This window comes from Myripristis murdjan, chromosome 3, assembly GCF_902150065.1.
Source record: "Myripristis murdjan chromosome 3, fMyrMur1.1, whole genome shotgun sequence".
Classification (NCBI taxonomy): domain Eukaryota; kingdom Metazoa; phylum Chordata; class Actinopteri; order Holocentriformes; family Holocentridae; genus Myripristis; species Myripristis murdjan.
This window is the reverse complement of record NC_043982.1, coordinates 8,709,277-8,725,892: the sequence shown is the minus strand read 5'-3', so window position 1 is coordinate 8,725,892 and position 16,616 is coordinate 8,709,277. Positions and strand designations below refer to the sequence as shown.

General features: G+C 40.2%; 2 protein-coding genes across 7 annotated transcripts in view; both read right to left on the bottom strand.

The window, feature by feature from the left end:
- The window catches only part of dennd5a (DENN/MADD domain containing 5A), a 44,078-nt gene extending 43,722 nt beyond the window's left edge, over positions 1-356 (bottom strand). For 4 of the 6 annotated variants that reach the window (XM_030077854.1, XM_030077872.1, XM_030077878.1 and 1 more), the window contains exon 1: positions 136-356. In XM_030077854.1, coding sequence (XP_029933714.1) covers positions 136-235 — 100 coding nt within the window. In that variant the 5' untranslated portion in view covers positions 236-356. The remainder of the gene's footprint in view (positions 1-135) is intronic. The other 2 variants (XM_030077863.1, XM_030077886.1) reach the window with 1 other exon arrangement.
- Positions 357-2,591: 2,235 nt separating this feature from the next.
- On the bottom strand, positions 2,592-10,479 carry tmem41b (transmembrane protein 41B). The gene is made up of 7 exons (XM_030048413.1): positions 10,277-10,479; positions 8,896-9,013; positions 7,553-7,681; positions 6,761-6,854; positions 6,068-6,172; positions 5,755-5,893; positions 2,592-5,647 (listed from the first exon to the last, which is right to left on the bottom strand). The coding sequence occupies exons 1-7, from the start codon at positions 10,371-10,373 to the stop codon at positions 5,478-5,480; spliced, it is 852 nt and encodes a 283-aa protein (XP_029904273.1). The 5' UTR covers positions 10,374-10,479; the 3' UTR covers positions 2,592-5,477.
- Positions 10,480-16,616: the final 6,137 nt, after the last annotated feature.

Sequence of the window (16,616 nt, the reverse complement as noted above, 5' to 3'; positions counted from 1 at the left end):
ATGAATGTGAATAAATACAGGACAGAGACCTTAAGTGGAGGTAAACACTGAATAATAACGCCGTCCTGTAGCTAATACCTCGTCCTTACATGCTACAGCATCAGCTCGACATTGCTCGGAGGCTAATGTGCTTACCGGACAGTTCGTCAGGTTCCAGTCCGCTTTCGGTGTCGAGTCCGCAGATCACGAAGTAGTCTGCGAACCGGCAGGAACCGGAGCTGAAGCCGGTGGTCATTTTGAGACTGGACCGGTGGCACCCTTATCCCTGCGCTCCCGACGGGGAGCATATTAGAGGAGCTGGAAGAAGTGATTTCTCTCTGCCATCACGGATGCTACGTTACTGCGAAGCCTGGAAATCTCCACCGATACCGAGCGAGCCAGAAACACAAACTTCCGGTTACAACTTTCAAAATAAACACCCTAACACACCCTATTGAGACGCTGGTGTTTTTGGTGCCGCACTCTTGCTTGAATGTCATTTTCAAATGCCAGTTGCTCTAATAATGTCACCAAGTACTGTGGTGCGTTTTTTGTCATGTATATCGCAATGATAGTTCTCCCTGACTTAACGTTTACAATTATGTGTGCTTTATTTTGAAAGAAAACCACTTTCACTTCCATGTTTATTCTGGGTGTTTATGTGTGGCTTGGCGCATCTACAAAAAAATCAGAGTATTGCAGTCGAAATGCATTGTGGTCCTCAAGCGAGCACTACAGCTGTTTCATCTGCCTGAACTCTCCTCACACAGCTAAGGGCAGCACCGAGCATGCGCAGTCTGCTCACAGAGATTACGTTATGCCCTTAACTCTTCACCATCCAGCTGTTTTCTCTACTTACAGAGCCACATTGTGAGATGTACAGGTAAAATAATTAGGATAACTGTTCTCTTCTCTTCTCTTCTCTTCTCTTCTCTTCTCTTCTCTTCTCTTCTCTTCTCTTCTCTTCTATTCTATTCACCACTTTCTGACCCACTGTCTAGACTGCTGTTGTTGCTGTTATTTTTTTTTATAATTTATACCTATAGGACTTGACGACAAGTCAGCAGTGCGACATCCCTGTGTCAACTTCTTAACATATGCTCAGTTTCTTATTTATGTATTTACTGCTGTAATATTTTGTGGATTCATGCACATGTTTAGGCATCAACTTTATACATAATAAACATGCTTTTTAAAACAGATTTCCTATGACCATATTTTTCTATTTCTTATTTCTTTTTCTATTTTTTTTTTTTTTTATTATTATTATTTATTTTTTTTTGTAACTTAATTATTCTCTTTAGAATGTGAGCAACTGCAATTGATCCAGTTCCCTCTTAGGGATCAGTAAAGTATTTCTGATTCTGAACTGTAAATATTGAGTAACATTATGACCCATGCATGACATGGGTGTAATCTTTTATTACCTGGTAGTCTCTGGCCAACAGAAACTGTCGGGGTTATCCAGTCACTCAAGACAGTTTCACTTGAGGTGTGAGTGCACTATCAAAACTTGAACTTGTTTTTTTCTGTTAAGGTTCAAAAGCTCTTTCTGTTACTTTTTGAGTGGATCATGCATTATAATTATGTTTGTTAGTAATGAGCAAGAGTTTTTACTTTATATTGTATTTCCCTCACTGCGTGGTGGGCTCTCACTGCTACATACATGTAACTATATTAGGATCACTATGAAAGCGCACAGAAAGGTGGAGTCTGGTTTTTGTAAATGTAATAACTGAATTTCTCTCATTTCACACTCACTGATGCAGAAGGTTAGCAGTATGTCAACATTCAACAACTGCTTTAATTTTGTTACTTTTTTCAATAAATATACACCAAAAATGGTCACCAACATCTTACTGTGGACCATTAACTTCATGTTCAGGTTTTATTGATAAGATGTTTTACAGAAGTGCATTTGGAGTTTTGAGCTAAATGTTAAGATGCCAATGAAAATGTAAATGAACTGTGCCGTGCATTCATATTAGTGTACAAATCAATATGTTCAGTGTGTTCCTGTGTCATGTTACCCTTGTAAATGACCGCTCAGTACAAGTCATTTCACAGCATCACCACCAGGTGGCACTGCACCCCGGCTCTCAGCTGGTGGACTTAGGCGTGGATTCATTAACTTCTCAGGATGGGGTTCCCGTTTGACAGCCATTTGTTCCTGGTGAACTAAACATAATGATGTCTAACTCTGCCTGAGAAGCTCTTTTTTTCCATGTTTACATTTACAGATATAGTAGTAACAACATAATATTTATAACATGATAACTGCGTGTTCTCTGGCACACTAAATAACCACATAGGATTCCATTTTTGTCTAAATCAAGTTTGGAAAAAAAAAAAAAAATATATATATATATATATATATATATATATGTATTTTGTATTCAGCAGACTCACAAAATGAAAGAAAATAAGTCCAAGTCTGTTAAAATGAGCTCTGAGAGTTTCCATAGAGACTACTGGTTATTAGAAAAGGCTCTCACATTGTGTACCTTTATTTTGTTGACAGCTCGCTACTGCACTTCCAACTATATATTTGGGGAAGTAGGAGGGTGGATCAGACCTCTGTAGATAATTCTCACAAGTCAGCCATATTGAGATTATTTTAATGATTTAATAAATATAAAAAATAAACATAAGTGTGATTAGATAGGACAGAAAATTACAATAAACAGTAGCTGTAAACATGTCATACTGCAATACATCACTACTTTGAACAACTTAATACTGTTTTGAAACATCAACAGACAATAAAACAAGAATTATCTCACAGCAATTTGCAACATCCTCAGTGGGGGTGGGACAGATTAAAAGAAAAAAAAAAACACTTTGGCATTAACGTGTATCTTATTTGAGCAAAATGGAGTTTCAGATTCTAATACTAGTTTTAACACAATTTTTGCTCTTTGAATAAATAGGAAACAGTGAAACCAATGAACATCTACCCTCCTTCATGTCACTGAAGTTTTAGAATATTATAGTCCTTTTTGTAAGAAGCTGGAACATTAATAACTAAAATATATTGAAAGTATTCATAGGGATGAGAAGTAATAGCTTGTTGGATACCCTTTACCACTGAAATAGCGACTAAAGATGCATTTTTCCCAGAAAATGTTGTATCACAGGTGCACAAACTGAGCTTTATAACTTAGTAACAACCATAAAAACAATCCAACACCCATACAAATGAGCATTATTTGCAACTATAAAATGTGCAAGGTTGAAAACCCTCACTACTGCTCACTTCAAATTTACAATAACTCGATGTTTGAGTAATCATATTGCATCAAGTTCTGAGAGGTTAATACAATTTTACAGTAGGACAGTGAATCTGTTCAGTTTTAAGACATTATATTGACTTTACAAACAGCCTAAAACAGAGAACCTGAAAATACACCCAACAGATTGCTCAAAAATAGGTGAAAATTTATGTGATTAGAGAAAGCCCAGCCATCTACTACGAAGAAACAATAAGCAGTAAGAATTGTTACCTATGTGTACATTCACTGCATAAATCTCCCTGGTACCTTCCAGAAAGTTTTTTTAAGCAGCAGCAACAAAATACCTTACATTTAAAAAACAAACAAAAAAAAAACAGCAAGCTTTTTTAAGACAGGACAAAATTTATCAGTAAAGCAAGATTCAATAAGATAAGTCAGGCATCATGTCTCCTGGTTAGATTCATATAATAATTATCTTCATAAATTACTCAGAAAACTAAAGTAGTAAAAGCAAGGCAAGGCTTTTATACTTCACAGTCCATTGGCAGTCTTTTCAAGGGCACTGGCACGTCATCCGTGGCATGGACACCACCTGCACGTCCATACTGGCGTAGCGTACAAAAGCAAAGGCCAGAGCTGGATGCATGTCATTTCAGCACAAATCCAGAAGTGCAGTCACATGATCAAACGTAGAGCGCCGAGGCTACTAAAAGGTTAGCCTTGGATTTGTCAAGTTCACTTAACAGAATGATTCTGCCCCATTTCAGTTGCCTGTACCTCGTATATTCACTTGTTAACTGTGGATGCCATTTTGAATTCAGATGTCTGGAGTCCAGCCCACTGTGGTTTGATGAATCTCTGCATGAGTAATGTTTAACTCCTCAGCCTGGCCTGTTTTTTTTTTTTTTTAGCAGTTACAGAGGCAAAGAGATGATTTACCCAGGTGATTATATGCAAACATAGCATGCTCATGTCGTCCCTGCCCGTAAACTGGTAAATTCAATTAGAGTGCCAAATGTCTGAAGCTATCTGCCTCCTAAGAGAAGACACAAAATTCAAAGGGTATGTAGTTAACAAGTAAATAAACCTGTGAAAACAAAAATTACTGACGCATGATGGTGGATCCAGGCACCTGTCTAGGAGTGCTGATGTAAAACTATTGTGTCAACAAAAAGGTGTACTCATTTCGGTCAATCATGTCACTTTTCTCCACCACTATAACAGCAACAGACCTTCTTCACAGTAGCCATTTTAACATGAAATAGCAGGTAAACACAGGTGTTGCTACTGGCATTAAGTAAGGTTCTGTCCATTTCGGTCTAAAAGGGCCTGGGTCCTTCTGTTGTTCATATTGGTTCACTGGAAAGACTCTGCTACACTTTAATGCAACAGAACTTTACTTAATGTCAGTAGTAACACCTGTATTTACCTGCTATTTCATGTCAAAATGACTGCTGTGAAAAAAGTCTGTTTTTATCTACTGCATAAATTTACCAAGGCTAGCATCAATTTTTTAAAACATTTTTTAAGAGATAAAATCCACTTTCAACATACTGGTGGGACACTTGTTGCTTTTGTGGTTTGTGGTTTCAAGGCGTGACTTAATACAAGCCTGTTAGAACAAATATCTAAAAGGGAGAGAACCTCAACATACTAATTATAGGATTCACACACTGACAGGTTGCTACCACAGCAGCAAAACATATTCTAAGAATAACATATATCCAGCTCAAAAGGGATACTGCTAATAATCAATGAAGTTTCAAATCAGGTTTTCTGTGAATTATGTAAATTTCACACTAGTGGACAGTAAACCATAGTCTCTTTCCTGGCAGACAGAAATACGATGTTCCCAAGAAGCCACTGGCACTTCCATTTTTGAAAAGCAAATCCAAGACTCGTGTCACTTTCAAATCCTACAAATAGCACCTTTAACTGTGGGACATGATTTTAACCATCCTACAGCTAACGGTGCCTGATTTTTTAAACTGCATATTTTTTTCTATTCACATGATGTGCCACAATTAACAACAGATAATAACCAAACAACCAGATTAAGTCACAGGGAACCCACCACTGCATGCATCTTGTGGACAAGGAGTGTTAACCGTGCCAGTGGTCAAGGATTCAACCCCCTGCAGCATGAGCAGCTGTGTATGAGACTGAGGCAGAGCAACTTGAGTGACAGCTGCGTGTGCTGTTCCTGAGCCATGGGAAGGGGATGTGGGATCAGCCGGTAGATGAGTTGCTGAGGTGTTTTATGTTCTATTCTAGTTTCTGCTGCAGCTTTTTCTGGAAGCAGACAGGCAAGATCGAGAGCACGGCGAGCACCCCGAGCACCGCCAGAGAGTTCCAGGACACTGCCTCGCCTGCTGTGGTCAGTTTGTATAGTGTTGTACCTGCGTTGATTGCCACAAAGGATGGTGGGGCCACTCCTGTAAAAAAGACAAGTAGAACAAAGGTGAGTAAATAGCAAAAACGACCACAAAACTAATGGCAAATAATAGCTAACAGCTAAGCTAAAAGCAGATCTTGGCCTTACCAAGAAAGGTACCAAGGAAGAAAACCCCCAAAGGCACGTTGATGACAGGTGAGGTGATGTTGATGAACCAGTTGGGAAGAAAAGGGGTTATCCTCAGGAAAATGATGTAATTGATTAAATGGTCTCTATGTTTGTCAACCTGCCAGTGAAAAGACATATAGAGATTTGTTTTAAGTCATAACCTGGGATAAGTAGTCTATATGAAAAGTATTAAGATTAACAAAGACCATCCAAAACAAATTTCTCCAACATTACAGAAAATTGTTGTTACCAGTATAGCTTCAAATTATGTATTTTGTATTAGAGCCTTTACCTGCTGAGACCATTTCTGTGCTCTCTCTGTGAGATATCTGTAGACCACGGGTCTCCCCACCAGGTAAGAGAGCATATAGCAGAAGGAGGCACCGAGGCCAGAGCACTAACAAAAGACACAAAACATAAAATTCAACCATGAGCTCATACCCACAGTACAAAGTTCACATTAAGAGAAAAGCACTACCAACACACTGTGGTGGAGGACAAGGCATCCCGTGAGTGCTTGTAACCACAATATACACAAAAAACATAAATTAGTGTTCTGTTCCCTTTAAGCATTGGCCGAGTGTTTCCAGTGAGCCAACATGAACAAATACAGGACCCTGAATCTGTCAGACCTAAATGGAATGTCGTAATGTCTTTAGTAACGCCTGGGTTTAACCAATTTAAGGTCAAAATGGCTAATGTGAAAAAGACCCATTATATAGTGGTGCCCTTTTAAAACTATGTTGTAATTACAAAAACTAATTAAGAAATTAGTTTAATTAGGAAATTAAGAGTATTACATGGAAAAAAATTCCAATGGATTAAAAAAACTCACTAATTTTGTTTTTTTCATAACTATGAAATGGAGGAGTTCTGTTTAGCTCAAAGAGTAAAAGCAGCAAGAACCATTAGAGATCTCAAGTGTATTGTATATAAAACAATCATAAAATAATCATACCATGGGTTTTCATAGAGCTGGACTTACCAAGCAGACTAAGAAAAGTGCCAGAGGGAAAGGGTAGAGATATCCAGACAGGATGCTGAGGAAGATAGATCCAGGGATCGCAAATGTCTGAAGGCTGGAAATAGTGTCAAGGTCAACAGCTTTGTTCAAAAACACACAAAATACCACACAGGTACACATATTTTAGGCTTAAGAAATACATCAAAGGCATATTTCTCAGTAAAAGTGTGTTCAGGGGTTAAACATCTGGTCTGACCATGGTCCTCTGGGGAACATTTACCTCACTACTGTCCAAACAAAGTAAAGAAGACATTAAGTAAAAGAATTCAAAAAATCTATGAGTGTTACCTTTCCCTGACATAGTTAGTTCTCCATCGGCTTTTACTACACATTGTCAACCATGAGGCAAAGGCCAGCTGGACTCATAGGATAACTCGTGGCTGGAATCTGATTAACTAATTCAGGTCTTGAATATCTGCCATGTAAACTTCTTTCCATGAGGCGAGGGAAGGCTAGGAGACAACAGAATGAATTCAGGACAGTTCACCAATCTAATGGGTTTCTTGTTTAACAGAGAGTTCCCACTCTTTTAAGGAAATAATTTTCCAGGATTTTTCAAGGACATATTCAATAACCTGTGTACATGTTAGCTGGTGTTCACAGATCGCCATCATAGAAAGTTTCAGAATGAACCAAGTGGCCAAACAGCTCAACATTTCAGCCACATAGCAGCCCACAAATATTCAACAGGAAATATCCTGTCAAAGAAAAAAAAACTTCTCCAACTGGTGCATACATTTGTTCAAAGGATACAAAACATATGTTGTGAAGTAGGCCATCAACACTTGGGTGTAGTAGGTGTCCTTGTATTTGGACAGCACAGTGCCCAGAGCTTTGGCATCATCCATGTCTTTAGGGATCTTGATTTTTTCCATTTCATCACTGAAAGAAGGAAGAAATTACAAACTGTGGTGATCAATCCTGAATCCAAACATCTTCTTTGTTCTTTCAAACTGACAAATGGTGGAAATCTCATCAAGCTGATCTTAATGAACAATCACAATTTTGCTGTTAATACTGCAACATAGTAAAAATCACAAAACCCCTTAAACTCTGGTTTTCCCTTAAATGTCCCCGTTTGTGGTATCATTTCATACACATTTTCCTGTAATTCAGTGGGACTTGGATTATTTGTAAACTTTGGTTTATCTACTAGAATTTCAACTGAAGTTCTGTTGGTCTGAACAAAGCTTGGTCGTGCAGCAATGACGAACCCCAACCAGTGACACTATTCACTCTATCAGTTTCTTTAAGCAAATTGATTCATTTGAATCAATACTTTAAAATCGATTCATCAAGACAATGAATGAATCGTTACACACCCCTACAATGGTACAGGTACAATGTAGTAAACAGTGGTTCTACAATGCAGGGATATGCAATCTATGACAAGCTACAGATATCTGATAGCTTTATGATGCCGGGTTGTAACACAGTAGGATAAGGGTGGAGAAACAAACTGGGATGAGGATTTATATGCTGTTGGAGGTTTTCATTGATCACACTGGTGAGATATGTAGGCTAACGTATGTTTTGTTTATTGTACCGTTTGTCAGGCTACTTGTATTTATGTGTATGATGACTCATTGTAATGCACTGACATTTGAGTCCAAATAAATATTTCCTATTCAGACAATAATATATATATTTTTTTATCATCGTTAATAATTTCAATTCCTATCAGCTCCTCAAAGGGATAAATGACTTGACTGATTCACTCACAGATTAGTTTATTAACATAAAGGTGCACAGAACAAGAAACTTTTCTTAGTGTCATTTCTTTGAATGAAAATTTCCAGCTTGATGTCTGCTTTCTATGTGGCATTTTTGGAGTATCTGCTATGCTGATTCAAAAGCCTAATGCACATGAACTCTTTTACAACCAGGTTTTCATCATATTTACAAGGGTCATTTAGGATTGTTTCCTGAAGTTAAGACCATTTGCTGAATCTGACATGACCGACACATATGAGCGCACCTCATGAAAAAACATACAACAAAGTTAAGATTTTAAAAAATATGGAAATGTTCTTGCATGAGGGCCATTGTCACCCATAGCATTTAGACAGTTTCCATGAATCCACAAAGAGACTTACTCATTAAGCTCTGGGAAGTTCCTGTAGACCAGGTACATGACTGAGGCAGAGCAGGTAAAGATGGACAGCAGAATGAGGAGAGACATGCGTGCCGAGCCCCCTTCAGTATGGTGCACTTCTGTGAAGAAAATAAACTGAGTAATTTGCCTATCTAGATTGCACATAGTTTCACGGCAGAACAGAGCGAAATGTGTTGGCTGCCAGCCAGAGAAAGTCTTGTGTAATTTGCTTATGAGTTTTGCATCACTTGTTCAAAGCCCAGCAGGGAATTGAATCTGCCCCATGGCATTCATGCTGTTGTTGAGCCAGTCCATTCAATCATACTTTATTTACAGAGGGATGATTTGTTAAACCTGTTCATGTAAAATGATCTGTTACAAGTTTAGATGTCATATGAAATGGTAAATTCCCTTTTGGGCAGTTCTGCTTTGATCTGAACATGAACAGCCAGAATAAGATCAGTTAAGACACTCAAGAGATGCAACAGAGGAAAATAAAACTTTGAGCTGCTGCATAATACAGGAAATTACACAAGACAAATTCAAACTACTTTGATTTACAGATAAACAGAAGAATCAGGACTCTATTTGCTGTGTGTTTTCTTGGACTGCTTTACAATCTATGCGTTCGGCTGATTAAAAATGTTCAAATAATGGATCAATTATGAATAGGAAGCCTAAAAATCTATGCAAGAGAAAAAAGGAAATGTCTGGTATTTCAAAGACTTCCCCCAAGACATAATGCACGTAAGCTGAAGCAGTTTTGAAGGCCATTTTGACATCTGTGGTGTTACTGTTAATCCTTTTCCTGGATGACAACAATGAAATGAAAATAAATGAAATTTGAACTATTCCAACCAAATGAGGACGACTGTTCTCCCAACCCTGCCACAGAATTTACATCTCACTTAGTGTTTCATCAGCCAGTTCAATACATATCTGTCGGGGTTATCAACTGTCTCAGAAAACTGGGAACCAGACAAAGCCTTCATCTTTTCGACATCTGCTGTGTGAACCACTAATATACAAAGACCGAGCTGTGTAGCTTCCTGCGAATGACCTCCTGGTTACAGAAGCCGTCGGTCATTGGGAGCAACACATTAAACCGTGTTTCAATCATTCACACACGTTTAAGATTTAACTCAGCCGTCTTGTCTTGGCTAATGGAGACTAAAACGCCCACGGAAACCCCTGCTGCACTGGGCTTAACTTAGCTAGCCATGTCAGCTAATTTTAGCCAGCCGGTGTACTATGAACCCCCTGGTTATAATGCCAGCCACACCGACCTCAAACCAGAAATGACGTTATCATGGGGTTATTAGTTATCTACGCCGCCTCGATGGGGGCTGCCTGTGCTCGGCGCTCAGGTGACCCAGCCTTACCTTTCAGCACCTGCGGGTCGTCGGGACCTGCCTTCGGCTCCTCCTGGGCTGAAGTCAGACCGTCCGCCTCTCTTCTGTCTCTCCGTTTCTTGGCCATTTTCTCAGTTTGCTGTGCCCGAGCACCGCTGTTTGACTGTAGTGTTTGTTCGGCTGGCACCGGCAACCGTCTGCTTGACACAGCAGGAAGACTGACGCGACACGGGCTGACCTTTTACCTTTACGTCAAGCGTCAAGTGCGTCCTTTTCACAACAGCGCCCCCAGCGGCAAAATGCGCACAGTTTCCCCAGCTGTGGAGCTGCAGTAAATACAGAGGAGACAGCACCATTACCACACTATTACATACACTACTCACAAAAAGTTAGGGATATTTGGCTTTTGGGTGAAATTTATGGAAAATGTAAAATGTTCACGCTACAGTGATATTATATCATGAAAGTAGGGCATTTAAGTAGAAGCATACACTGGTGATTTCCTCATCTCAAACAGTTTCTTGAAACAAAAGCCAACAACAGTGGTGGATATACCACAACAAAAAATGTCAGTGTCAATAACTTGTCATGTGCGCTTGAGCATCAATTACAGCTTGACAACGACGTCTCATGCTGTTCACAAGTCGACTTATTGTCTGCTGAGGCATGGCATCCCACTCTTCTTGAAGGGCGGCCCTCAGGACATTGAGCTTCTGGGGTACAGAGCTCCGAGCCTCTACACGGTGACTCAGCTGATCCCATAGGTTTTCTATGGGATTCAGGTCTGGAGAAAGTGCAGGCCACTCCATTTGAGGTACCCCAGTCTCCAGCAGCCGTTCCCTAATGATACGACCTCGATGAGCTGGAGCATCAAACACCTGATGTGAATTTTGCCGTTAAACTCCTTGTTAGAGAACAGCAACTTGTGCAAAAAGTACTGAAACATTGAACAGTTGGACATGTGCATTCAAAAGTTTACAGAAGGTCACATTAAGTTCACCTGTAAAGGTTATAATGCATTTTAGGTTCATCCTGAAATTTAACCCGAAAGCCGAATATCCCTAACTTTTTGTGAGTAGTGTATATTGGAAACATAAAAATAAAATTAAAAAAAATAATATTAATGACGAAATAAAATAAATAAATGTATAAATGGCTAATAAAAAAACACAGGATAATAAATTATAAAACATCTATCTATCTGCAGCACTGGCTTGTGGCTCATGCAAGTTATTTTTTTAATCATATGCCAGGTGTTGATGGGCTGTTCTTGCCGAGAGTCTCATCCTGTCCTGTACTGACATTCTTAGATGAGGGGAACTAATGCATGAGCATCAGTCATCAAATGTACACTTGAAACCACAACTTCTGACCATATTGACATGTTTTTCCCATAGACCTTACTGCAGATGTCACTTTAGTCAGCGTTCCTTTAGCCAGCTGAGAAGTCTTTGTGGCTGACGCTCCTGCCTGAGTCAACTAGATCTTTTGCCATCTTGATGCAAAATTCACTTCAGTGCAGCCTGCTCAGTATTTTTATACATGCAACAGAGCTTAAAAGATGTTTATTATTTTATTGTATTATGCAGTACACTTGTATGGAAACATCTATACTCATCAATATCTAGCCTACTCATTTACTCTTTTTCTTTTTTCTTTTTTTTACCCATCTGGGAGCAACTAACCACTCTGTGCACAGTGTGAGCGTTTCAGATGGTATTCAGATGGTAAACCAGACTTCATTAAGAACACACAAGATAACCACAATGTCGTTCGACCCACATCGTGATGAAGTGAACATAACTTTATTAAGCAATAGAACAGAAGAAGCTGTGTGTTTTGGCTCATAAAATCATTGCCATGATGTTCACTATAACACACAGTTCTCAAGTGTTCTATTACTTTTACAGTGTTATAACAACAGCAGGTTACTATTTTCATCTCATACTAGAAGAGAACACTGAGTGGAGTCCACATCTCCACCAGGCGTTGGCCCATCTCCCCTCTTCCAGACTATAGGCTACCCTATGTGCTGTGCAAAATTTGGTAGAGTCTCAGTAGCCACACAAACACACACACACACACACACACACACACACACACACATATGTGCACCAGACCAAACGCATCATCTCCTCCCTATACATGCAGTGTTAGCCCACGTTCTCTTACTTTCTCGCCAACAGTTAAAAAAGGTGAGGGCCCATAACAAATGTCTTGTATCTCATTTCTCCTCCAGTTTGTTCAACTCATCTTCTGCAATGTGTCAAAGAGTAACAATTGTCTTGGTCTCATTTTCTTCTTCTAACCCATAATCTAAACCCAAAATATATATTTGGAAACATACACTATATTACCAAAAGTATTCGCTCACCCATTCAAATGATCAGAATCAGGTGTCCTAATCACTTGGCCTGGCCACAGGTGTATAAAATCAAGCACTCAGGCATGCAGACTGTGAAACAAGACATTTGTGAAAGAATGGGCCGCTCTCAGGAGCTCAGTGAATTCCAGCGTGGAACTGTCATAGGATGCCACCTGTGCAACAAATCCAGTCGTGAAATTTCCTCGCTCCTAAATATTCCACAGTCAACTGTCAGCTCTATTATAACAAAATGGAAGCGTTTGGGAACAACAGCAACTCAGCCACGAAGTGGTAGGCCACGTAAAGTGACGGAGAGGGGTCAGCGGATGCCGAAGCGCATAGTGCAAAGAGGTCGCCGACTTTCTGCACAGTCAATTGCTACAGAGCTACAAACTTCATGTGACCTTCAGATTAGCCCAAGTACAGTACGCAGAGAGCTTCATGGAATGGGTTTCCATGGCCGAGCAGCTGCAGCCAAGCCACACATCACCAAGTGCAATGCAAAGCGTCGGATGCAATGGTGTAAAGCACGCCGCCACTGGCCTCTAGAGCAGTGGAGACGCGTTCTCTGGAGTGATGAATCACGCTTTTCCATCTGGCAATCTGATGGACGAGTCTGGGTTTGGAGATTGCCAGGAGAACGGTACATTTCAGACTGCATTGTGCCGACTGTGAAATTTGGTGGAGGAGGAATTATGGTGTGGGGTTGTTTTTCAGGAGCTGGGCTTGGCCCCTTAGTTCCAGTGAAAGGAACTTTGAATGCTTCAGGATACCAAAACATTTTGGACAATTCCATGCTCCCAACCTTGTGGGAACAGTTTGGAGCGGGCCCCTTCCTCTTCCAACATGACTGTGCACCAGTGCACAAAGCAAGGTCCATAAAGACATGGATGACAGAGTCTGGTGTGGATGAACTTGACTGGCCTGCACAGAGTCCTGACCTGAACCCGATAGAACACCTTTGGGATGAATTAGAGCGGAGACTGAGAGCCAGGCCTTCTCGACCAACATCAGTGTGTGACCTCACCAATGTGCTTTTGGAAGAATGGTCAAAAATTCCTATAAACACTCTCCTCAACCTTGTGGACAGTCTTCCCAGAAGAGTTGAAGCTGTAATAGCTGCAAAAGGTGGACCGACATCATATTGAACTCTATGGGTTAGGAATGGGATGGCACTTCAGTTCATAGTATGAGTAAAGGCAGGTGAGCGAATACTTTTGGTAATATAGTGTAGCTGTTGTCAGCAACAAGGACACTGTTGTTTCAGTTATCTCTTGTTAGTTGCTACCTGGCTGGATGATATTGATTGGAAGTAGAATCATCTGTAGGTGATAGATAAACAGCTGTTTGACAGCTGTTGTAGAGGAATAATACAGATAAAGTGTAGATAAATATGGTGCAGGCCTGCTGCAGTGTTTATTTACACTTGCAGCATCATGCAGCACGTGAACTCTTCTGATAGACACTTGGCCACACACACCAGTCACATGTGAGATCCCTGGTGGGAAAAGCAAACAGTAAAGGTCTGACCCATGACAGTGGTATGGTTTCACATTGAGGTAAGGGGGTTTGGATGATTGGTGCATGTCTTTTGGGACCAGAATCAATTCTAAATTCCCAAATATTCACTTTAACTCTTGCAACTCATAGCAGTCTTGATCTTCCAAATTTGGGCAAGCAGTAGCTCACATATTTTTCTGAAAATAGGGGAGTAATAATAGTCATCTCATTCCTAACCCTCAACATTCATAACATGGACAAATATTTCCCAAAGCAATAAATCCAAGACCCGAGCTTGATTTATGGTATTATACAGGTCCTTCACTTGACAGTGAAAGGGCAGAGCAACTCTATTGGCTGTATAGAAATTTTTCTTAGCTTCTGCATCCAAATCAACTTTATGGTATACCACATATAAATAAGAATTTTTATTTTGTAAATGAGGATACAGAGGTAGATAATGCATACAAGAGTGTAAGAGGAATGTACTGTACATGTTTACTATATACTGTAAATGATAATACTAAATGCTATTCCCATATTTACATTTCATTTGCAATGATGAATGTTAGCTATGTCTATAACAAATGTATTGGTGTAGAAATGCCTTACTTTAAAGCAGGGCCGGACTGGGAGACTTTTTCAGGCCACGAATCAGTGAGGTATCAGGCCAGAGCGTGGGCGGGGGGGGGGGGTAATGCGGTGGGGGGGGGGGGCACTGCAGGACTGCGTCTTGCTGGTGTCTTGCTGTCCACCCAGTCAGATCTGCCGGATCTGACAGGTGAGCGGCCTGATGCTGGCCGGTGCTGCGTCACGGAGTAGTAACATGAAGGGCGCAAGCCAGTAATTTTGCCTAAGGCGGCAACAAAGGCAGAACCGCCACTGCTTCCGCCTCCTCTCCTCTCCTCAACAGTCAGACACACACACACGAGTCGCGACACCCCCTCCTCAACATGCGCTGCCTGTTTACAACGGACTCAGACTGTTGGGGCGGGTGTTAATCAAAACAAACCAATCATGTCTTGACCTCCTCACAGGTTGCTGGCCTCTGATTGGCCTGGCCTGTCTCTCTGACTTAAAAAAAAAAAAAAAAAAGATCAGACTGGTGAGGCCAGCCGGACCGGACCGACAGCTGATTGGCCTGGCCGGCGACCTGTTTAAAAAAAAAAAAAAAAAAAAAAAAAAGACGGGCAGGCCACCGGGCCAGTGACAGGCCGGCGCTTCGGGAAATCTCCCGGTTTTCCCGATGTACAGTCCGGGCCTGCTTTAAAGCTTACATTGAGTGGATTGTTGTGACTTGATACATAATTACATAACTGTGTAGGCTTAGGTAGGTCATAGGAAGAGGAGAGGTACTAAATAGCTATGCTTACATATTCATATTCTGCTAAGTGAAAGTGAAACAACCTTGTGCTGATATCTTTCACAAAGGGACTCCTCGGGAATTCCCTCAAGGACTTCCTTCAGTATTTGCAAGGGACAACAAATATTGTATGACTTTCATGTTTGATAAATATTTTATGATTTCCATATTTTGTGATGTAAGTTTGCCTATGTGACAGTAACTAATGGTGTGGGAATCTTACCATGAACATTTTTTTCCTCAAAGCAGTATTCTTCCATACAGTCTTCCATTGCTTTGGTAAATCGTCCCTACTGAAGTGCCCTTGAGCAAAGGATTTACCTGTTGCTGCTACAAAGCTGCCCACTGGCCGATGAGCAGAGGAGTGCAGCTGTAGTGTGGGCAGGTGGGACTTTGTGAATGTGAGGCATGGGTGGTGGTGTGAAAGAGCTCAGTTAAATTAACCCTCCTGTTACCTTCAAATTTATGATCATTTTTATCAGTTGGGGTCAGTTTGACTCCAGTAATTTAAACCTCCAGAAAATTATTAAAATAAAAATAGTTACCCAACTTTCGGTAGTTCTAGAATTACTGCAGGTGTGGTTATGTTTGGTGAGGTTACAGCCCTAAAACAGAGAGAAGTTTTGTGAAGATTATAAATGGCATGTTAGAGTTCCTGAGTGTCATCCACAGCAACTAAAACTAATGTGTGAAAAAATATTGGTATTTCTTACATTTTGTACAGCTAAAGGGGCTTGGGGTCAAATTGACTCCAAAGAGACACTGATACAAAATGTGTAAAGGACACTGAAAACATATCATCATTTGAATTTGAAGTTTACCCACTTAAAATATCCCATTAAATTGGGAAAAATCATTAAATATTAAGCCAAAAAACAAACAAACAAAGAAAAAAACAATGTTAATCATGTATTTAGAGACAAATTGAACAAATTAAACATTAAAAGGGCCCAAACATTATGGCCAGGTAAATGGGATAAATAAAGGTGAATAAAAGTGACTTTAGAATCTGAATGGCATTGATTTTTAATGTTAACTTCCATCCAAGATGAACTCTTGCAGAAATCCTTTTGCTGAAGCAACTTAATGCTCAGGTGCTGTGACAGGCTACCACATTTTAAGGGTTTTGGAAGTGACCAGGC

Coding starts and splice junctions, on each gene's coding strand:
- tmem41b (XM_030048413.1), bottom strand. CDS start 10,373: ATGGCCAAGAAACGGAGAGACAGAAGAGAGGCGGACGGTCTGACTTCA. Junction 9,014..10,276: donor CGACCCGCAGGTGCTGAAAG/GTAAGGCTGGGT, acceptor TTTTCTTCACAG/AAGTGCACCATACTGAAGGG. Junction 6,855..7,552: donor TACTTCACAACATATGTTTT/GTATCCTTTGAA, acceptor CACTATTTCCAG/CCTTCAGACATTTGCGATCC.